This window comes from Aquila chrysaetos, chromosome Z (genome assembly GCF_900496995.4).
Source record: "Aquila chrysaetos chrysaetos chromosome Z, bAquChr1.4, whole genome shotgun sequence".
Classification (NCBI taxonomy): domain Eukaryota; kingdom Metazoa; phylum Chordata; class Aves; order Accipitriformes; family Accipitridae; genus Aquila; species Aquila chrysaetos.
In genome coordinates, this window is record NC_044030.1 from 16,567,280 (window position 1) to 16,590,800 (window position 23,521).

The 23,521-nt window shown below is 43.1% G+C and overlaps 1 protein-coding gene across 4 annotated transcripts in view; it reads left to right on the forward strand.

Annotated features, from left to right (window-relative positions):
• The first annotated feature begins 9,384 nt into the window (after positions 1-9,384).
• The window catches only part of ACO1 (aconitase 1), a 38,654-nt gene continuing 24,517 nt past the window's right edge, over positions 9,385-23,521 (forward strand). Inside the window, exons 1-3 of one of the 4 annotated variants that reach the window (XM_030004347.1) lie at positions 9,385-9,512; positions 20,788-20,908; positions 22,437-22,605. In XM_030004347.1, coding sequence (XP_029860207.1) covers positions 20,812-20,908; positions 22,437-22,605 — 266 coding nt within the window. In that variant the 5' untranslated portion in view covers positions 9,385-9,512; positions 20,788-20,811. Of the gene's footprint in view, positions 9,513-10,017; positions 10,331-10,421; positions 10,532-13,057; positions 13,077-20,787; positions 20,909-22,436; positions 22,606-23,521 lie in introns of those variants that run through there. The other 3 variants (XM_030004349.2, XM_030004348.2, XM_030004350.1) reach the window with 3 other exon arrangements.

Genomic DNA, 23,521 nt, shown 5'->3' on the forward strand with positions numbered 1-23,521 from the left:
CCCTGCGTTTCCCCTTCGCATGCGGTTGGAGAGAGAGCAGCAAAAGCAGACGCAGACGCTTTACGATCTGCTTTCATTTCTTGCAGAGTTGTCTTAATTTATTTCCATAAAGTTGCAAGACCTTTAACTTCTTTAGACCCGTCACTAATTTCATCCCATAGGGAGGTTCCGATAGCTTCCCAGGTACTAAGCTCAAAGCTGTACCCACACTAATTAAAAGGTTTCTGTCCTTGCTTCATTGTAAAAGCCGCTTTAAACAAGCTTCATCATATTTTATTGCCTCTCTTAGAGAGAATATGTTGAAGGAGATTTAGGACCCGCTTCTTGCTCTTTGTCCAACCCCATCTCCTTCTCCGACCGCTCACCTGATTAGGGCGAGATTCCCTTTTTCTATTCACTTGCGCGCGCTTCCTTGTCTTCCCCAGCTCAGCTGGTCATCCTGCCGGGGGTAGCAGGAATAATTTCGGCCGGCCTCTCCGCTCCCTCTCTCCGTCAGCTCCCGTCGAAAAATTCAACACCGATCCGAGGGTCCCTTGTTAGGGCACCAATTGCGGAGGCTCAGGACATCACACACAGACCAATGTGATCAGGTGAAGCCCGTTAAAATTTGACCAGAAAATATATTCTCCAATAACGCCTGACTAAACAGAGCAGACAGTCCATTAGCCATTACTGTTTTCTGTTCTTCTTTTATTAAATCCCAATTGAAAGGTTGCCACACGTTTGGGGCATTCTGCCTGACTGTAACTGGAAAAGCCACAGGATTTAGACCTTCAGTTAACATTTTATCATTTATGTCCTTCCATCACTTTTTTATAGCTTCTCCTGGGGATGTATCTGCTTCATAGGGAGGTGCAGAGGGGATAGGTCTCTGCTCGAGACAGGTTACTTAAAAGTTGATTGTTGCCTTCATTAATGACATCTCCCTCGGTGTTTAATTGCTCATCACTGTCCGAATTATTTACCACCTCGCCACACACACTTTTCTCTTTTTCCGGGGTATTTTCAATTGAAATTTTTACAGCAGCAGCCACCTCCTTTTCTGCCTTAAGGGCTTTCAACGTTTCCAGCACCAGTCTCCACATAGCGGAGATTTTCTGAGCCTTCACGTCCCCACGCGATACAAAGTCCCAAATTACTTTTCCCATTTCTTCCCAATTTTTAATTTCAAAGACTTCTATATTCGAAGTGGGGGCACCATGGTCCTTAAGCCATTTCAGCATCATACGTAAAGTATTTGAATCATATTTCACTCCTCTCATGGAGAGGATATGCGAAAGCATTTGTACAATTGCCCCTTCTTCCACAGACATCTGGGCACCCATTTTAATCTTTCTAGCCGCTCACCTTACTTCCAACGAGCAGGTGATTGATCTCCCGGGAGAAAGTTGTCCGCTCAGTCCAGCTGGCTAGACGACCGTTCGGCTAGAGTCTCCTCCGGACGCACTTCCAGCAATTCCAGCGTTTTTCTCGACCCGCTATCACGTCGGGGTCACCATTTGAGGAGATTGAAGTAGACGGACGCCTGTAATCTTGAGAGCAGACAACAGACGACACTTTATTGCTAAAACACACACATACTTATAGTCACATATTCTGCAAAGTCACTGTACACGCGCACAAGCATAAAATATGATTGGTTATATCAACACTGTACACGCGCATAAACATAAGATATAATTGGTTATACTAACTCTGTACACGCGCATAAACATAGGACATAATTGGTTATACCAATTAAAACACGCGAAACTTGTCTCAGTCTAATTGGTCAAGATAAACTGCCGAATTGAGGTTCTTTGTGCCAAGTTCCCTTTATCGTGGAATGTGCACCTGTGTTCTTCTAATTGGCATCTTTCTTTTTTAGTCTTCTTGTTTATTCTGTTCAAGGTCTTCTAAAGGCCTCTGGAATGCTCTTGCGGCCGATGTTAGCTAAACATGTGTCCACATAGTAAGACATGTCCAGATGTTTTTTCCCCTCAGAAATTAGCAACCAGGGATACAGGAAGAGGAATACTGTCCTTTCTAGTTAGCAAAGTCTTGTGCTGTTTGACCACTGCTAGTGTGCGGAGGTAGTAGGAAAGATAGCCCTTTGTCTCCTGATTTAGACCCCAGACGCTGTACTCCTCCCAGAGGCTTACAGTAAGTTTTGCACATTACTTTGCACATTAAGTCCCTCACTGCAGAGCTAAAGTGCTGTTTGAGCAGTCTATAAAAGCGAAAAATGACAGTATGCCTTGGTTGGTGTAAGTCAAAACAACTCCACTAAAAGCTGAGCAGCTATGGCAGTGTGGATCTGATCAAATTGAACTCCAGACTTCCAAGTTTTTAGCCAGTGCAAAAATAGTTCAATATTTGCTGAATGAATTACTCTGAGCATTTTCAATCATTTATGGTTAGTATATTAACCCTTGCAGAATCTATCCAGAAGTTAACCCATATTTTTATTATAATAGTAGTATTTACTTATGAATGGTTTCTTACTCATTTTACTAACAGGGCCTGTCTTGAATTTCAACACATTTTCTTTTTGGCCCAGTTTCCTCTTTCTCTAACCTGCTTTTATTCTCAAAGCATTCCTTATGATTTGTTCTCGCACTCTTCATTTGGAGGATCATTACATGATGTTTATTTTTCTAAACAATCTTATTGAAACTGACTTCAAAATTATCTTAATTTGACTGCAAATGACCACAACTGTTCTGAAATCATCCTTGTGTTCTACGTAATACCTTCATACTCTATGTGAAACTGCTTTTATGTGATTTCTATCAGTGAGAGCTTTAAAACTTCCATCACAGCTGATTCAAAACACGGCAGCCATAATGCATCCAACAAATTTAGATTTTATATCAGCACTTTTCTGCAAAGCAGAAATTATTCTGAAATTTGAGGTGTGGCCATCATCTCTGTTCATAAAAATTATCTCAGTTACACTCAAGTCAGCATAACAATGACAATTTGCTCCACATCTTAACTCACAAGATGCTTCACAGAACTCAGAAGGGCAGAATCAGCAATTGTCTTTCTCTGTCTGGAGCTGCAGAAAGACACATGTAATGAAACATCTAGGCTTCCACCAGCCTGGGTTAATACAGCGTTTAAGACTGGAGACAGCACTGATTTCAGCTGCATTGCTAAAGGTAGGTCACAAAGGTTCTCTATTGTCCCTGACTTTGGGAGTTACTGATGCTTGAAAAGCACTGTTTCTTAAGAGGAAAAGGCATAGGATTTTTGAAGTTTGTATGTTTTTATTCACTTGTGAAAACAGCACATCACTTTGGCTAAATCTGCACAATTTTGCAGCTCTTGTAAGCTGTTCTTAAATACCAGTTAGTCCTAACCCAGAATTTGCTTGTATGTACATATCAAGTCCAGAATTTTGAAAGTGAAGTTGTTACTATATTGCAGCAAAAATGTAAATTAAAGCAAAGACAGTGTTATTGTTTCTCCTTCCTATTTTTCCAAGAAATTTCCCTGCTATTTAAGTGGAGTAACTCCTGAATTGTGAGCTACAAAAGAAAAAATCACCTTCAAATCACTTCTTAGAAGTGAGAACTCACCGGAATAGGCTGTACAGGAAGTGGGTAAACCGAGTTCTGAATGTCAGGGCAACTACAAATAATTACTATTTGTCAGTACAGGGGATGGAAGGATAGTGCTGTAGTGAACACTCAAGGCTGTACGTTTACCAGTCACCAAATGCGCGACAGTGAGCATGTAGTAGGAAATGGATGCCTCTTGGGTAGAGGTTAGTGATAGTGTACAAGTTCTTTAGCCTGGTACAGCTTCAAAGTGAAAACAGGTAGCTTAGACTTGCCACATGATATATAGTATAGCAGCCTGGCTCCAGAGTTTGTTTCTTCTACCAACTTTCTGCATTAGTTTACTCTCCTCATCCCCTTTCAGCTGTATCAGATGAATAACATTTTGTGTCAGAGTCCTGAGCTCAGTAAGGGAGTGTTAGTGCAACTGTAATACACATGAGGAACAGCACAGATCCAGCCTGTGTGCAAGGGTATTGTACATTGCATATACACCAACAGTTTAAAGAATATTTTGAATATGGGTTGTTTAGGGTGAGCATGCCCAAGAATCTAGTCCAGGTTAAAGTCCTCTACACCATTCCAGCTGTGCAGGGAAATACACTGGTGGCCAGTAAAGACTTCTGCATTTACTGCAAGTTATATCACTACTCTCAATAGGGACAGGAACTGCCCTCCCACTGCTATGGTGCACACATTTCTTCTTTCTGATGCTCACTACAGCGCCTATAAGCTGATCAGAGAATATACACTTCTGAAGAAATTCTGCAAAAGGGTTATGTAGTTTGGTGTTGAAGGCACACTGCTGACAGTCAAGCGACAGCAGTTTTACTTGTCTCGGTCTCAATTTATGCTTTGATTTTGCGTATACAATCCCGTTCTCAACTCCTTTTTCTTCAGTTCTTGTGGTGGAGTCAAACAAGTGCTTTTATTCTGCAAGGCAACTATATGGTTCCTTGACAGTACACCTGTGTGAATTTCGACTCGGGAGCAAAATCAGGATCTGAACTCCCAAGTCAATGCCCTCTTAAGTGGTAGTGAATGACACCAAGCCTCCGCTAAACCCCATTTAACCAGTAGATGGCAGAACTTAAATCTTTGTTTTGATGCTGAAGCTGAACTGTGAAGTTCTATAAGCATTACCGCAATTACATGAATTGAAGACTCATTTAAAGAAAGGCATTTAAGTAAATCAGTGCTAAGACCAGAAGCAAATTATAATATATTTAATAAAATATGCTGGCCGCAGAATTTCCTTCAGAGGATGCACAATCATCTAATTAAAGATAGAGAAGCAGCAGGCCCTCACTTATTTAAATAACCAGAACCCACTCTGGCATTTCTAGCTGGTCTTCTAAGAGACACTAGGTGCTCTCTTTTCAGACTTGTACTACTGTTGCACAGTGACAATTCAGACAGCTTAAAACAGTTGGGCATATATGACTGGTGATGAAATCCGAGCATGAACTCCTTATCATAGAATCATAGAATCATAGAATCATTCAGGTTGGAAAAGACCTTCAAGATCATCGAGTCCAACCACCATCCATGCCCACTAAACCATGTCCTTAAGTACCCTGTCCACTCGCTTTTTGAATATCTCCAGGGATGGTGACTCAACCACTTCCCTGGGTAGCCCATTCCAATGTTTAACAACCCTCTCAGTAAAGAAATTCTTCCTAATATCTAACCGAAATCTCCCTTGCCTCAACTTGAGGCCATTTCCTCTTGTCCTATCTCCAGCCACCTGACAGAAGAGACCAGCACCCACCTCACTATGACCCCCTTTCAGGTAGTTGTAGAGAGCGATAGGGTCTCCCCTCAGCCTCCTCTTTTCCAGACTGAACAGCCCCAGTTCCCCCAGCTGCTCCTCATAAGACTTGTGCTCCAGGATCCTCACCAACTTGGTTGCCCTCCTCTGAACACGCTCCAGCACCTCAATGTCTTTCCTGGAGTGAGGGGCCCAAAACTGAACACAGCACTCGAGGTGTGGCCTCACCAGTGCCGAGTACAGGGTAACAACCACCTCCCTGTTCCTGCTGGCCACACTATTTCTGATACAGGCCAGGATGCCGTTGGCCTTCTTGGCCACCTGGGCACACTCCTGGCTCATATTCAGCTGGCTGTCGACCAGCACCCCCAGGTCTTTCTCTGCTGGGCAGCTTTCCAGCCGCTCTTCCCCAAGCCTGTAGCACTGCACAGGGTTGCCGTGACCCAAGTGCAGGACCCGGCACTTGGCCTTGTTGAACTTCATATGACTGGCCTCAGCCCATCGATCCAGCCTGTCCAGATCTCTTTGTAGAGCCTCCCTACCCTCAAGCAGGTTGACCCTGCCTCCCAACTTGGTGTCATCTGCAAACTTGCTGAGGGTGCACTCAATCCCCTCATCCAAATCATCGATAAAAATATTAAACAGAACAGGGCCCAACACCAAGCCCTGGGGAACACCACTTTGTCAGCTGCCAAACAAGTTTATTTTCCTGTACTCAGGACAATCTGTAGGCCATAACCTGCAAGCTACCACCCCACCAGTTCCCAAACTCGCTCACAGATGGCTTCCTAGAGTGCAAGACTTTTACTGAGTGCTGAATTGATTTGAAAATATTAATTCATATCATGCTCTGCAGTACATAGTATGTTGTATGATGTACCCTTAGGTGCTGCTTGTGGGGACACAGCACTCCAGACCAAACCTCATCAGGTGATTTCATTATACTGCAAATAGCCAGGAAAAGCAGGAGGACACATGCAGATTGTGCTACTGAGGGACACTTTTGGGGGATGGCTACTTCAAAGGATAAACAGCTCTGGGTCCTCTAGGCTGACAGTTCTAGTTTATTGTCTCCCCCTCATCCCAGTCCTCACCCAGTTTGAGACAAATTACAGCAATCCTGTGATTGCTGCAACCTCAGTGCTCTGCTGAGGCTTCATGGAGGAATACCACAACACAGAAGTCTACTAACTGCTGTATGTTAAGGCTTTAGTGGCTATAATGACCTGAAAGCTGCCCCTTGAGAATCCCAAGTATTTGTAACTTCTTGATAGGATCAGAATGAGTGAAGTATGTTTAGAGGCACAAACGTGAAGTCAGCTAGGGACTGAACAGACATGATGCACTCCCTGGACTTCTAGGACACTGCTTGGTGAATAACCTCAAAGAACAGTCTAGAAAGAATCTGAGGTTAGGCCAAGCCTCTTGTAAATGGATTTCCCCAGTAAGACAGAAAGGACAAAGGACTGACACACAGTTCCTCATCTGCCGTGAAAGAATTTAATGAAAAACCCTAAAAAACAGGAAGTCACAAGCACTGAGACGCTCATGACTGCAACATGAAAGGCCTTGTTACTCCTATTTGCGTCCATCTTTGGTGCAAGAACTGAAAGTCATTTCCTTTAACCCTTATTCAGCACAATGCATGATTGCCCAAGAAAACTGTTGGACATCCTCACAATCTGGTATTAAAACCAAGAACCCATTTCAGTAAACATCTTCCTTACAAACAATGGATCTAGTGTAGTACTCACCTCCTAGCAGTACTGGGAGAGAGACAAACCCACAAACTTTTAATCATCTACTCAGTAAGCGGCATTATTGTAAACTCAGCCCTGCTGAGAAGAATGACAGCCTCAAATACTCGTGCTGCAAGCACCAGTCTGTGATAACCTTCAGACAGTGTTACCATAAACCCTTGAATGAACAGCCTATCTTCCAATCCCATTGTGGTCTCTGTGTCCTTACATATAACTAGCAGATGCTGCACCAGTGCTGCCTCTCTTTCTGTGGTAAGAAATCTTCCCTCCCACCCCCAACCTCGAGGGCCTCCCCTCCACACAGAACAGAAAATACAAACCTTGCAGATACTTGCTGGGAGGAGTCAGAGCTGATGAATGGATTTCCCATTTCTGTTGCTGACCTGCTATTTCACTAGTCTTTGCTCTTTGCCCAAGAGATTTTAGGTCAATCAGCAATTGCTTTGGTATCTAGGTATGAAGGATTTTATTTGTGATTCAAAACTCAGTGATGCACATGGGCCTTGGAAGTCTGTTCTGTTAGAAAAAACAACAAAAAAATCACAATCCTTGTTTTAAAAAGGAAGTGACCCAAAGATTTATTGCAGGACTTTATCTCACCAAGAGGAGCATATTGAAATGCTTTTATTACTATTAAACAAACATACACAAAAGTAAAAAATTCTATCAATTAATGAAACATCTAAAGCTCTAAGGAGGTTTTAGAAATTTAGAAGAGGTTTTAGAAACTAAGAAGTTTTAGAAATTCCTGGCTTCTCATACCACCAGTCATCTGCTATTTTGTGGTTGTCTTGAAGAAAAAATGGTCCTTCTCCTTCCACTGCCAAACTACAAATATGACTTTGTTCTGACAAACTCAGTCTTGTGAGCCTCTCTGGCCAAAGGTTTGAAAAGAATATTATGAATGAATGTCCGGTTTCATGTCCAAGTTACTAATTTGTGAGAGCAAATCATATGTTTTAAAAACTTGTTCAATTCTAAAAAGAGAACTTGGTGGCTGTGAATTACTCCATGAGACATTTATGCTGAACAGAAAACAGGCCAACCTGGAAAAGGTTTTGAATTATAAGTTAAAAGTACTGTATTTTGTAGATGACAGGACGTTTAGAGTATCAGTCAGAGAATAGTAGGTTTAATAACAGGATCTGCCTGCACAGGTCGGTGTGCAGGAATGCAACCCACAAACAACCAGGTGGGCCATCTTGGGCATTTTCTAGGTTTCACCCTTCTCTCCAAGCAGAGCAAAGCACTTCCATTTTCATTTTTTTGCATCAGCTTGCTCACCTGAGACCTGCTCCTCTGCAGCAAAGCCAGCAAGTAGCCCTGTTTGCTCTCAGCCTGAGCTTTCTTCAGGGGAAAAACAAAGCATTACTGGTCGTCTTTTCCTCCAGCTCTGACTCTCAGTGGTTAGCAAGTCTCCTAGCCACTGCTCTCCAAGACCTTCTCCAGACTTGGAATACGACCCATCTAAACTCTTTCCACACTACTCCCCTTTCTTATCTATCTAATGATTTTCCTAGAATTAGATGCTTTTTAATTTACTTTGTTCAGGCCCAAACCATATGCTGTTCTACTGTGGGCACGCTGGACACTGAAAAACACCCCATAGCACTCAGCTGCGGGGGTGATTGATGTCAGTCAGGTCCTCTGGGACGCCCCGTACGCTGACACTGTTCTTCGCTGTTGGCGTCACGGTATTGATCTTGACCAGTTTATAAGTAACAGGCTGTTTTTGCCAACAGCCAGGCCAGCGAGCTCTCCCTCGGGCAACCCGAGAGGCAGCCCGAGGTGCCCCTCCTATCGCGCTGCCCCGAGGAGGCGGTCCTGCGCTGTCAGGCGGTGTCCCGAGCGAGACCGGTCGTTTCCAGGTCCTGGCCCCGGTGAGGGGACTCCCGGACCGCCCGTCCGAAGCCCGAGCAAGCGTGCTGGCGGGCAGCAGGCGGAGCGCTCGCGGCCCGTGCAAAGCACACCACGGCCCGCGCCCCGCCGCCCGTTTCACGGTGCCGGCCTCTGCCATGGCTCGGCCCGCAGCAGAGGCCCCACCTGACCCGGCCTCGGCCCCGGTGCCACCACCCTGCCCACCCCCCGACCTTCGGGGCCACCCCTCCACACAGAGCAGAGCTCCACCGCCTCGGCCGCGTGTCCCCCCCCCCGCCGCCGCCGCCGCACCAGAAAGGCAGCGGCTCCGTGAGGGGCGAGCCCGGGCCAGGGCTGCGGGCGGGAGAGAGAAGCCCGGCCCGCTCCGCGCCCCCGCCAGCCGCCCGGCTGCCGGCCCTCCCTCGCTTCCAGCCTCCCGGCTCGGCCAGCCGGCCGCTAGGGCGCCGCGGCCGGCCTTGAGGGCGGCGGGGCGGAGCCAGCCCGCCCCCCCCCCTTCCCTCCCTGCGCCCGGCGGCCCCTGACGGCAAGCGGCGGCGGTCTGTTCCTCCTCGCTCCCCGGTGAGTGCGGGCGCCGGCGGGCGCGGCCGCCCTGCTTCCCCCCCCCTTCCCGGGCGCCTTGCAGCCGCTTCCCCCGCCGCGGCGCTCCCTTTCCCCGGCGGCGCCCGGCCCTGCGGGCCGCGGGAGAAGGCGGGCGGTTGAGGGGCGCCCCTCGGGGCAGAGCTGAGGCGGGTGCGGGCCCGGGCGGAGGGCGGGGATCGGCGGCCAGGCAGGCCAGGCCAGGCCGGCCCGGCGGCGGGACGGGGGATCCTGCCGCCTCCCGGCGGCCCCGGCTCCCGGGGCGGGGGGCTGGAAGGGGGCGTTGGAGCGGCTCGGTGCTGCGGGGGGAAGGCGGCTCTCGGAAAGCGGTCCTGCGGGCGGCTTTGTGACAGCGTCTCCGAGCAGCCGCCCCCTCCCCACCCCCCCGCGCCGCGCTGCAAGGGGGCAGGGAGCGGAGCGGCTGGCCAGGCCCCGGCTGGCTGAAATTTGGTCTCTCCCGAGAGCCGGCTTTGAACCTGCTCACGCCAGGTCGAAGAGTCAGCTTTTGCAGAGCTGAGAAAGCAGAATAGATTTAGCTAGAGGAGAAGAGCGGGAAGGGAAGAGAAGTTGTGCTGCCCTATCCTCATCTAGGCAAAGCTTTTTCATTAATTTTCCCACTGGAACAACTGCAGCCTTGGCTATTGGTATTTCAGTAGTACCTAAGTGGAGGGTAGTGCATAGTGTACCTATCAAGCACACAGCAACCCTGCTGTGTTGCAAAAACCAATAAAACTGCAATGTAAGTAGGTAAGACAGAAGGGGATGGAAGAAAAGCGTTAGAAGGTGAAGCCTATGTTAAGGTAAAGTGACAGTTTTTAATAGTTCTCGTTTTTTGTTTTGGGTGACAAAATCATCTGTTTTGCATTCATGGCACAGACAGTAGGTGCTCCATAACAGTAACAGTTGCAGAGGTTGTAGCACAGATGCAGATATTTGCCTTGTAGTCTAACCTGGCTGAGGACTGTGGCTGCGGAGATGCCTGGTTTCAGAATCTGGATTAGGTATGTGTTTGGCTTAGTTCCTCTGTACTTCTTCAGCTCATTGCCATGTTTCATAAGACCATCACAGTTCCCTCTTATTTTTTAACTGGAGGCTGTACTTTGATATTTGGTTTCCATCCCTAAAGCTAGCATAGGTGTGAGGCAGGGGAAAGACAGAGAGCTCTGGGCTTCATTATTCTTTAGTATCAGCAGGAAACTTGGTCTAAAACAGAGGATTCCCTCTCCAAACAATTGGAATTGAATGAATATCTCTGAGCACTCGGTGTTGTTGCTATTGTTCAGACTGGCTCGTTATCAATCCGCAATACCGAAGTAAAGGAAGACCACCCTAGAGAAATATTAACACTGGAATGTTTATTTAGTATTGCTGTGCTTAAAGGCAATTGTGCTCCATCAGAATGTCCTAATAAACTTCTGGGGATTGTTACTTCTTCAAAGAAAGTAAGAGGAATTTAATGTGCATAGAGTAGGAAGTGCCGCTGACTCTTGTGCTCTCCAGGATCTGTGCTGTGTGTGAGGAGTTATTCAGAAACTTGTCAATACCTTAGTCATCCTGGACTTTGTAAGATAGAGGAAATTCCTGGAGAGGTTTTTGGTGTATGAAGCAGTCTGATCACTTAGTGGTGCTTTGCACAGTATATCATGCAGACTACTGCTGAACTGAAGACTGCAAGGCTTTCAAACTGCATCTTTTGTCATATCACATTTGTAATTTGGCACCTTTCTTCTCTCTGGTTCCCTTTAGCCAGAGGATAATACACTCCCACTTTGATATTATTCAGTGAAGTTTTTGTAGTAATGGTGGAAGAGCTGAAACAATAATTGCAGAAAACCACAGAAGAAATATTATTAATATTTAAACAGTAAGAATAGCAGCAAATCTCTTTTGCTAGTGTTTTCCAGCATAGACTCACCATAGAATTTCACCATATAATAGCTGGAAATTTTCTCCCTCCCTGAAGTAAAGATCCACTTAAGATCACTGGAAGGATATGAATTGAAGAGTGGTCCCTTTCCTTCTTTTGAAACAGAGAGAAGGTAGAGAGGAGTCTTAATTTCCAGTTTGCTCTGTTTGTATGAATAGGAGGTAAGAATTTTTCAGGGTTCTTGCCTTCAGTGCTGCCTTAGGGAGTGGTTTAGTTCAGAAGATTTCCTCTAGGTATTTGGCACTTCCTTGCAGGAATTGGGACATCCCACAATTCTAGGGTCAGGACTCCAGAAGCTTGTGAAAGGTGTTTAGTTTTGTGGGTTTTTTTGTTGTTGTTGTGTCGTGTTCCCCCCCCCCCCCCGCATTTTTGTGGAAAACTGTTCTGAAAAAGCCAGTTGAATTAAAAATGTTTTGTGGAAACTTAATTTGCCTCCCCAGGGAGCTTGACTAGTAAACTCTGGTAACAGCTAGTTGGAATTGGTAAAATCTTATCAGATAGGCACTTGTTCTCCTTACAGACTGAAGCCATGGGTGTTCGAAAGCTGGATTCATCTACATGAGCAATTGAATAGCTGCTGAGATAGTGGGCAGCAAGTTTTGTTGTGAGAAAATTGTCTTCATTATTTCCAGAGCACAAATTCAGGATTTGCCTTGAAATGGCATGAAAAGTTAGGAATTTTTCCCCATGATGCCAGATGTATTTCACAACAGTAGTAATCCTCTCATCATTTCTTCATCCTGAAAGGACTCCTTCCACCTACATAGCTTTGATAGCTCTGAAACAGTTCAGGTGGCAAGTTGCACAAAAGGCGTTTTAGGGGTGCAGAGACAGCAGTTTGCAGAGCTGGTACAATGGTAATGGCATTAGTAGGGGGCTCATTCACAATACTCCCATTTTGTTTCCCCTTCCCATGCACCTCTGCAGCATTCCTTCCCCCCTTCACATGAGCCTTTTGAAACAAACAGACCAATACTGAGATGTCTTTTAATGCTGCCTACTGAAATTGAAACCAAATTTCAGACCAAACCTTTGTACACACTTACAGCACTCTCTGTATTGCAGACTTCTCACAGCGCTTCCATGTTATCGGTGGGAACATGTTTCTGTATGTTACACAGGAATTTTTTAAATTTTTTTTTTTACTAACACTGAAAGCTGGTTCTTTGTTAAAACTGGTCCATGCTGCATGTTTGTTAATGAACAGTCTAAGACTGCTAACATAGGGGAAATGAGCAGCAAGTTTGTACAGAGGTAGGAAGTAGGTTAAAGTTAAGAGTTGCTCTTTCAAGGGAAAAAAAAAATTCAAGGCTTCATTTTTCAGCATTCTGTAGCCTCCAAATAAGCTTCACTGTATTCTCAGGCATAATACTACTCATTTTCCTGGAGCAAAAAGAAAATTAGTCTCTACTTTTTAACTAGGACGCTCAGTGGTGTGTCTGCTGACACAGCATTCCCTTAACACTTATGCCTGCTTAATTAGGATCTGGATTTTGTTAACTGTAAGGCTAGATTGTTTTCCAGAGGCTATCTGGGGATACTAGATATGTGTGCTTGCCTTGGTCACCAAAAGCTGGTGAGATGTATACATAAGAAGTGTTTTGACTGTCCCTTAAGCAGTAAGTGAACTAACTGTGGTGAAGCATTGGGGGGGCAGGTAGCATTTGGCTTTCTGGAGGGATGACTTGGGGGAGTTTAATATCCACATCTTGGAACTTGGCATGTATCTCACTTGGAGCTGGAGTTACTTGAAGACCTAAAGGTTTGATTTTGCAAACCTGATCTCAGAACTAAATCTTCAGTTCCTATATGTGCAATACAGTGCTGCTAACAAAGTGAAATGGTCAGAACGCTTATGACAGCCTGTGAAATGTACAGGTTATAGGAATACGCACTTAGTCACCTGTCCAGTGCACTGGAAGTGTAGCACTTTATGGCTCTGAATAAAGAAATATTTTACAATTTGCAGTCAACCTTTTAGGCATCAGGAGAAAGCAGTAAAGTCTGCAATCCAGAGTCCCATTTGTGTTCCAGTACAGAGTTCCTCTATGAGTGTTAAAGTTCAAAGGGGCTCTCTGAAACTTTGCTTAGAGAGTGTTTAAAAAAACCTCCTTTACATGACTTTATATGACTATATTTTCTTCCAGTGCACGATAGTGATGTACTTTATACCAGCGGAATAGTTGCTCAGTCATCAGATTGTTATTGGACTTGTCTTTAAGGATCTATATGTAACAATGGACTTCCGCGTGTAATGGAGAAACACAAAGATTCTTTCTCAAATCTAACTGTTAGCACTGAAATCTTGTCACTGTTTACAGCAGTGCAGCACTGTATATTTCTTATATAGTGGCCTTATCTGTCACAGGTAGAGTAAGTGTTAAATAGTAAGATCTTCTCTTAATCAAAACAAGAAACTTGCGTTTATTGCAACAGTAGTTGCACTCATCTGTTCTGTGGGCATCCAAAAGTAATTATAGCTAGATACATCATAAAACAAGTCTCTGCTTGTTCTAGTAGTGGTGTTGAACTCTATCCAAATGCTAGGGGCATTTGTAGGTTTTTTTTTTCTTTTTTGCCAGGTTTATTTTGTGCATGTGGTTTTTTTGTTGTTGTTTTGGGGTTTTTTTTGTTCCCAGGGTAACAAAAACATTTTTCTTAGGCAAGTTGGATATTTAAGCTAAAATTTTTTTCTACCACACATATATCTGTGTTAGTTTTTTTTCTGAACTGTCTTTAATTACGGATGGATTTACTTACCAAAGTTTTACTACTGCAGACACCTGACTAATATTGGAGAAGTTGTCTTTCCATATCAAAAATGCTTAACATGGATATTTTCCTTCCTTGCTTTTCAGGCAAGGTAGGCATACACAGCGCGTGCTGCAGTTCCAATAGGACAGATGTTCCTACATGCTGGACCTGCTAAGAGGTCTTTGTTCATGGCTAAGTGATCTATAACTTAAGTAAACTGGAAGTAGTCATCACCGTTTTTAACTAAGACCCATTGCTGAGTAGAATGTGAAACCATGAGAAGAGCTATGTAAGTTGCAGAGACTCATTTTCTGTTGGGAAACGGAGCAATAGCCCTCAGTTTAAGAAGTGATGTTCGGCTATATATATAATTCTTAGTAATATGAGAAAATGCGTGCTCAATATTGTCTTAATCACAATACAGTAGCCTGCTGCTGTGGTGCAGCTCCCCTTAGGTTTTTTAGTTACTTGCTTTTGCTATTTAGAGGTGCTTGTCACATACTTAGCAGCCAAGTACAGATATACACACACACACAATGTCAATCAGTTGAGTGGACAAAACTAAGGGAAATAATTTGGAGGAGGAGGAGGAGGAATTGCAATGAAAGGTGGTAAGATCGGATTCAGCATGGGTGGGAAATACTGTATTTTCCAAGTAAGGTCATGAATGTTCCCTATGTCCTCTGCCTTATTACCAGGCAAGGGCTTTTATCATAGCAGTCCTGCTTTTCCCAGTTTTCAGTTGGAAGTTTCTTCACAGATTTCCTGCTAGTACCGGCTAGTTTGTGCCTTCCCCCTTTTCTTGATGGCTGATAAAATACCTTTCTTTGGCTGAGTGTAACCTTTTCCAGCATTTCTAGCATCTGGTAGTGTTCAAATTATACTGCTCTTTTGCTGAGTGTGTGCTTCCCAGTGTGGCCGAGAATTTACCCACTCTTCAGGAAAAAGAGCTTTTACTACTTGAAATCTGTTTTAGTCAATCTATTAGGTGTTTAGTTTTATGCATGGATACTTGAAATGAACTTTTCTTGTTAATAACATAGGCACAATTTGAAAGACAACAACTAAGAAACCAAACATGGTATAGAAAAGGTAGTGGTGGAGACATGTTCCCTTTCCCTGAGTGAGATTAAAATCCTGAATGACTGTGCCTGTTCTGTTCCTACGTTCCAGCCTGAAGCTTAGATGGTTGTCTCATCCAGAGGCTTTTTTTCTTTTTTTCCTTTCTGCGGGTCAAACAAAATAAATCTGTGTCCTTGGTTTGTCCTCAGGCACTTCCATAATAAATGGGATTATTACTAATCCAGAGTCTTTTGTCAACACTCATGTCATGTACTACAGAAGGAGAATGATTTACTGTCAGCATGTATTTTAGCAGAAAAGTACTCCTGTATGCTAAGGTTATCTTTTATTCTGGATAGTGAGAGATGAGGGGGCTCCCCTGAGATCCCTAAAAAACCCCAGAACAATGTAGTTGGTGGTATTGATCTGGTACAACAAATGAAGATAAGAGCAGTTATATTTAAAAAAAATTTTTTTTTTTTAATGGTGTGAAAGAGATTGTTGCTTTTAGCCTGATTAGCTGTGTTCGTTTTTACCTTCAGGCGCTCCTCCAGCTCGGAAGAGAGTAGAATGGTATGTTAAAGTGATGTCTAGAACAGCTCTGGTGTCTTCAGATTCTCTTAGCTATAGTGGGAGGCTAAGCAGCACACCTTTTGCCTGTCTGGGGTCTGCATGAGATTTCTGCAAGTGCAAAACTACAGGATGTATAAAGATGCTTTCTCAATTCCATTAATTTCAGTAAGATTTCAGCTTGTTGAAATTGTTCCAAGTCACACTGCTGCTTTTAAAGGGGTCTGAAGTAGAGTCCAGGACCCACAGTCAATCAAGAACATGCTTTAAATAATACCTCAGTTACTGAACTGAGTCCTTTTCCAGTAGAAATGTGACTAGTGATGTGATGTGACTAGTACTGTTGTCCCAAAACTTGTGGGATCATTCACCTAGTGTGCAAGCCAATAACACACGGTTGAGATGTTAGCTCTTTATTGCCAGTTCTGCGCAGAAAGGGTTGCTCGGGGGTATCCCCACAAAGCTGCACATCCAGTACTAAAAAAGTTATTTATACATTGTAAATTAGCAACAACTCATTGTTTATCAACCTTTTACTGGTGCCCATAATTCCATATCTTCAAGCTGATTGGTGTATAGTGTCCTCGTCTTCATTTAAACATGCAGCGTCTTTTAATTTTACTGCACAAGCTCAGTGGGTGAGGGTCTTCAGGTGGAGGTGGGTATCCTAACTTCTAGAGGTGTGGTTTTCATATTATAATTAGTTAAATTCAACTAAAGGGTGCGTTTTCATGGGGTATAGCCAAGCTTCTTGGGTAACCAGCCCATTAAAGTTTCTGGTTCCTAGTTGTAGGTTGATTTGTTCCTTCTATTCCATTGTCTTGTCAAGAGTTGCTTACCCAAGTGATTTACATAGATTACTTATCTTTTTTTCCCTAAGTTTATAAAAAAATTACAACCATAAAGATTTCGATATCAGTACTGTGTTTATGTTGGATACTCAGAAAAGTTACATCAGCTTAAGATTTGAAATCAGCACATGCAACATATTTTAAAATCTCACGTGAATGTTCTTTTTTAAAAAAAAAAAAAGTTATTTTAAGTTACATACCTTAATCCTTTTTGTGGAGATCCGCATGAGACTTTAATATGCTTTGAGTGTATTTGATTTAGTTGATTAACTTTTAAGAGAAGACAAGGAAAGTGGAGGGTACAGACACCTTTTTCCTTCTGTCCCCTTGGGCTTGTGCATACGTCCTATGTAATGATCATCAAATGGTGTGGTCTTCAGGCTGCCATAGAGACCCCCCCTCCACAGTACAGCCAGTAGGCATTTTTGCACTGATACTTTGTTGCTAGTAAACCTCTGAGCTCTCATGGTAAAAGCTGAATTCGCTGACCCACTCAATACAGATGAAGTGAGGAATGTTGTTGTACTCAGATTTTACTAGTGCAAGTGCTTTGTTACAGTATCACAATGTAAAACTTGTGTTGCCAGTGAAATTTGAACCCCCTTGTTTCTTATCTAGGGGTACCGGCAGCATGGAACAGCTCTTAAGCCAAGGGTTCATTCTCTATCCTGAAGGGCCAATGTTGCATGCACAAAAACCAGCTTCCTTTTTTTATATTTGGAAAGTTATGACCTTGTCCAAATAAATTTGCCCCTCCTGGTATTCATGGTTAGAATCCTTCTGCACTTTTGCTTCTGTGAGGGAGAGAGAAGTGGAGCTGGGAGAGAGAGACTTTCTGTGATGAGCTGATGTGCAGTCTGTGGGTGAATTCGAGGCATACTCTGATAAGAGATGGAGCTAGGTGGCACAGTGCTAAGCAACTGCATTGATGTAACAAGGTGAGTGGAAAACAATAGTGATAGGGAGTGTAGGTTTAAAGATGATCAGCGTTAGTATGAGCCAAATTATCAGAATTGTATTAGTAGGCACTGGAAGGGCTAAAATAAAGCTATTGTTTGTCTGGTACACTTTATACAAGTCATGCAACCCTTTGAGAAGGTTCCAGTAATAAGATTCTGCTCCTTTTTTTTTTTTTTTTAAACTCCCCAGTTGAACCATTTTCATAGATTTCAGTCAGCTGAAAGCCCTGGAGTCATAAGGCTATGTCCAGGATTGCACAAACACTAAAGAACATGTGTCTGGGTAACTGGAGACCAGGAATAGCTTGGGCTAGAGTTGCTGCTGTTTTCCAAGGCCAGGATGAGCACCGTTTGTGTGGGTGGCTGTTACCATTAGGAACCTCTTAATCTGTACCCCTGTCTTCCTGAGGGCCACCATGTGGAATCCCATTTCAGATATGACCTCCACGCAAAATTTTGAGGTTGTTAGGCAGAAGATCAAGTGCTTTCTTTGGTATGTGTGATCAGTTATTACGTGGTAATGTGGCACTGGCCATGGTCAATGCGTGTGACCCGATGCACTGCGCCAGTCCCAGGCAGACAGATGTCATCTCCCCTGCGTGCTAGCCTGTTTGCATATTTACATTTCAGTGCCTGCAAAATGTGAATAAATATTCTGTGCTGCAATCACAAGTTAATCTGTATCTATTGCAGTGATTACTTAAAAGATTTTGGTGTACTCAATCTGCAGAGTATTGCTCCCTTGCATCTTTTTGGCAGATCACCAGCTTGAGTTCTGTGCTGTGGCCACTTGGTTTATAATTTACTGTCTGTAAGTAGTAGTTAGAATGACTGAGGCTTCTCCACCTCTGTGAAATTTGCTACAGCAATGCTGTGAGTTGGTATTTTTTCTAGATACTTTACCTCTTTGCAGGGATTTCTAAATGGCTTACAAAGTTGTAACAGAGTGTTCATATCAATGTGACCAGGCAGGTGAAAAGAACATGTGTTTAGAACTTGGTCACCCCACAGTTTGGCATATTTGTGTAACTCATTGATGAAAGCAGGTTTGTACTGAAGTATCTCATAATGTAAACTAAAAAAGCTGTGTTCAGGGAAGAGGGTGATGTCTGGCAAAGAAATGGTAACAAGTAGGTAATGTGTCATAGCATCTTGAATTGCTGCTGTGGTTTGCCAAGACACTGACTTGGATGGGAAATGTTACAGCTGCAATTTATACTTAGATGAGTATATGTGAACTGAGTACAGTGCACTCGTTATGGTCATATCAAAGTAATGACCTCCTGCTTTATCTGTCAGGGGATATCCCAAAGTTTTCTATCTTCAGCTACCCTTAGACTTTCCCATGAGAAGTGGCTGTGCATAAAATAAAGTTCTCAGCTTGGAAGGCAGAAAATAAAGAGGAGCATATCCTCAAATCAGGAGCATAGCTGGCAAGGAGAGGAAGGAAACAGTTTATTTTGGTCATGCTCAGTTGTAGAAGCACAGAGTTTTCTTAGAAGAGGAATAGTTGAGTAGTTCATTCTGTTTAAAGAAGATGACACCTAAAACTTGATGGGCTTATGTGCAGAATGGGTATCTGCAAAGCTGGGAAGAGGAATCTCAGAAAATAATTAGTACATGGGAATGCAAAAGGTGTGAATATTTGGAGGAGTGGTGTTTGCAGTCTGTTCATTTGCCTACTTTTCTGCCTTCCCTGGGCATTCAACTTTTTAGCTAGAAACTTCCATTGTTCTGTTTGACAGAATTCTGGAAATTTTTCTTGCTTTTGCACTATCTTGCTGCTTTACATGTGGACCTGTCTTTGTCACTATTTCTGCTATCTCTCCATCTCAAATATGCGAAATGTGATTTGTGCTGGAATACTTCAAAATCCCCCTTATGTATTCCACATAATAGTATTCCCTGAACAGTCAATGAGACTGACAGGTGAGATAAATTATTTCACTTTTTGGCCTTGCATTAACTGTTTTTAAGAAATACTGGACTTTGTGTATCCTTTTGCACCAAACAGTCTCCAAGGCCTGTCAAAGGATGTGCATCTCATACTTTGGGGTTTTTTTGTTTGTTTGAAAAACTGGGGCAAGGGAAGATAATGTTACTTGAATGAAGACAGGAACAGTGCTGTGGGAAAACAACAACAGATCTGGAAATCAGGCCTGTGATTAGCTCTATTCTAAAAAAATTTTAATCATGACTGAGAAAGTTGCCAGGCATTGTAAGAGAATTGTCCTTACCGTTAAATCGTTAGCTTGCTCCCTGGCATGTTTTGGGCCTAAGCCATTGCTCCCAAAAGAGCCCTGGGCAGAATTTAGGTCTTAAGAGTGTCCTAGGAACTGTTCCATTAGGCAGTTTGCATGCAGTTAACCTTTTCTGGAGATTGAGAGATGTTTCTAGAGTGAATTTAGCCCTCTATGCTAGTTGGCCTTGATATTGCAAATATCTCAGGGTACTTTAACTTGTATAAGTGAACCCTAAAAATCCTAGCTCCCAGTGGAATGCTCTACGTAGTACACCATTGGGCTAGCCATAAAAAAAAGAAAAGATTTCAAACTAAAATGATGGTTACAGTAGAGTCCACTTTAGTATTTTTTTTTTGGTAGTGACCCTAATGAATCTTTCTGAAAGCAGGAGGGTTCCTTGTGTCTCTGATAGTCAGGGTTTGTAATCTTAGTCTGTAACACTTCCTGGCTCAAGTAAAACTATTCTGTTTTCTGTTTTAGTTGAATTTTTAATTTTGAATACAAATGCCAGTTTGTTTAGCTTTAGACCAATGCCACTTAAGAAGTGGGATCACATTGTTGCGGTGGTTCGTGGATCACAGAAGCACAAAGGCCTGTCTAGAAGCAGTGTAAAGAAGAGAATAGTGTAGACATTGAACTTCCTTTGTAAACCATGTGGTGTATCCATATTTTTCACAATGCTCTTATCTTCCTGCAGACCTTTTATCTCTGAGAACATGTTACAAGTAGATTTGTGGGGGAAGAGGCATGACTAACACAGACTGTGCAGTACCTTTTTGTCTGGTACAGGCCTTGTATGTGGGACAGGTACATTGTGGGACTGTGGGACACGTACTTTGTATGCGGGACAGATGTTGTGAAAATGGCTTCGTTTTTTCTTTTGTGTTTTAGGGACACTAAGGGTCTTGAATAACCATGAGCCACCCTTTTGTGGGGATTGTGGAGCCATTGGACCCTAAACAGCCTCTGAAGAAGTTCTTTAATCTGAGCAAATTAGAAGATGTGAGATACGGTATGTTGACAACATAAGGAAAGCATTTCGTTAACATTGATGAACAGAACCTGAAGAGTCATTGCAACATTGGATGATATTTGGTATTTGGAGAGAACTATGAATTCAAAAGATGGTTCTTGAAAACAAAATTTAGCAAAATTTAATTCTGGAAATTTAGAACTACAGAAATACTGTCAAGATCACAGTATTATTTTCTCTACATGCTGTGCACACATGTACTTAGACGTCTTCCGTGTGGTACTGGTAAAAATCTTACAATCCATGCCACTGACTTAGAAAGCAAGTATCTGTAGCTTAAGGCTGTCTATATTGGGTATTTTTCCTCTTTCAAAAAGGAAACAGGTGATTAAGGAGAATTAAAGCAGCAAGAGGGGGAACATTTTCTCTGAATGTCAGCAGCACATATACCAATGCAGGCTCAGGTAGTGTGTAAATGAGAAATCAGTTAATGTCAGACTTTGTGTGGGAAAAGCAAAGGTGAGTCTTAAGAAATAGACAAATATATGTATGGTATTACCATTTGGTCCATTCCAGGATTCCAGGAGTGATAAACTCCAGATTCTTTAAAGAAAAAAGGACACAATTCTCACTATCCAGCAGAAAAATGGAATAACTTAGCAACAGAAGAAGGAGGGGTGAGAGGGAGAAGATTTAAAAAAAAACAAACCACCAAACCACCACCACCAAAAACCCAACAAAAAAACCCCATATGATTTGGAATGACTGTGTCCTGAATAATAGTTGGGGTTTTTTATGATAGCAGTAATGAGGTCTCACTGTGATTAAGTGACTTTTGTGTCTTGGGGTCCTGTGTAGAAAGCTGAGACAAACTTCTCAAGACATTTTTGAATGTAAATGCTCTGAGAGGAAATCAAACACCTATTATTACAGTGGACCAGGGGAGGAAGGACAGAGAAACTTTCATTTTTTTTCTTCACATCCATTGCTTGTAGTAAAGCTGTCAGGACTGCTCTAATAATATTTTGTGTTGTCTACTATAAGTATTTCTATCTTGAAGTAAAAGATTAGCAGATGCACAGTCTTACTGCCATTCAGTTTCATTTTCCAGCTCTGGAGAAGAAGAGACTGCCTAGACCACTAAAACTATGCTTTCCAACATGTCAGGTAGAAAATTATGTTTTTCTAGTGCATTTATATGACTGTGTTCAGTGGCAAGAGTGAGAGGAAACTGCAGAGAAACAAGGAGAGCACAGCATGTTTTCAGAGTAATTGCTGTGGAGCATGGAAGAGCTGTGGAAAGGAGTCATTTCAGCAAAGGTGTCTGCTGTCTCACAGGGACTGAGATAGTAAATCTGCTCAAAGAATTGAGTGGGACAGGTCACTTAGCACTGACCTACTGACAAAGCTGAAGGCTGGAAGAGGGTGTCTGATAATTTGGGATAAAGCCACATGAGAATAAGGGGACAGCGCTTGAAGACCCATCTGCCCCAGGTGTGGAACTGCACTTGCTGACATATGCCCTAAGGTAAAAACTGAATATGTTTCTTGCCTCTTACCCATGCAGCACGCCTGCCGTTTTCTATTCGAGTCCTCTTGGAAGCAGCAATCCGTAACTGTGATGAGTTCCTAGTGAAGAAGGGAGATGTTGAGAATATTCTCAACTGGAAAGTGGTGCAACACAAGAATGTTGAAGTGCCGTTTAAGCCTGCAAGAGTTATTCTGCAAGACTTCACGTGAGTCTGATGCTCTCCAAAGCTAGGAAGAGGGGCTCTTGAAAGTGCAGCAATGCTCAGCTTGGTGTGGAGGGGTGAGCTGAGGGAAAGAAGAGCAGTGAAATGTTTGGAGAGACATTTTTCAGCTTTCCTGGATGTCATGCTACAGACAACACTTGGAGAGGCAAACAGTCCTGATAAAAGCATTAAATGAAGTGTGTCTGGGATCAAGAAATAAATATCTTTATGAAACTCTTCAAAACAGAGGGGAAGAAAATGGGATAGATAAATTGCATCCAAATGAGTGAATTCAGGATGAGGGATCTCTCACTGCTCTGGGCTGCTCTTGCAGAAACACAGTGTTCCCAGTGGGTTACTGAATGATGCCACATCCTTACAAGCACATCACAGATAGCTCTTTTTGTCTTAGTAGCCAGCAAAATCAGATAGGCTGGTATGCAGGAAGGTTTCCCAAACTGATTGAAAAAAAATGTCATGGTGGTACTTACCCCTGTAGAAGCTGAGAATGGGACATACAAACATAGAGGAAAAAGGTCTGTTAGCTTTATTCTGAGTCACTTGAAGTTCAAGGGCTTGCAGGATTGTCACAAGATACGTGAGAAGGCAGAAACGTCAATGTTGGCCCATAGCCTGAAAATGTGCTGTTTGAGTGTCATTTGTGAAATAAGGTCTTTTCTCAGTGGTGAGTACAAGATTTTGTTAGTAAAGATGTATAGTATACCTTATTTCTGCCTTTCATGTTTGTTCAGTGATCTGGCAGGCCAGTTAAATCCACTTCTGAAAATACAGTTATTCTGCAAAGGTGTTTTGCAGTCATGTCCTTTGTAATTTAAGAAATCTGATGCCTTGCTCTGTCAGTTTCACTTGAAGTGTGGAAGGTACCAAACAGCCCTGATTATGGAGAAGGTTCTCTTGT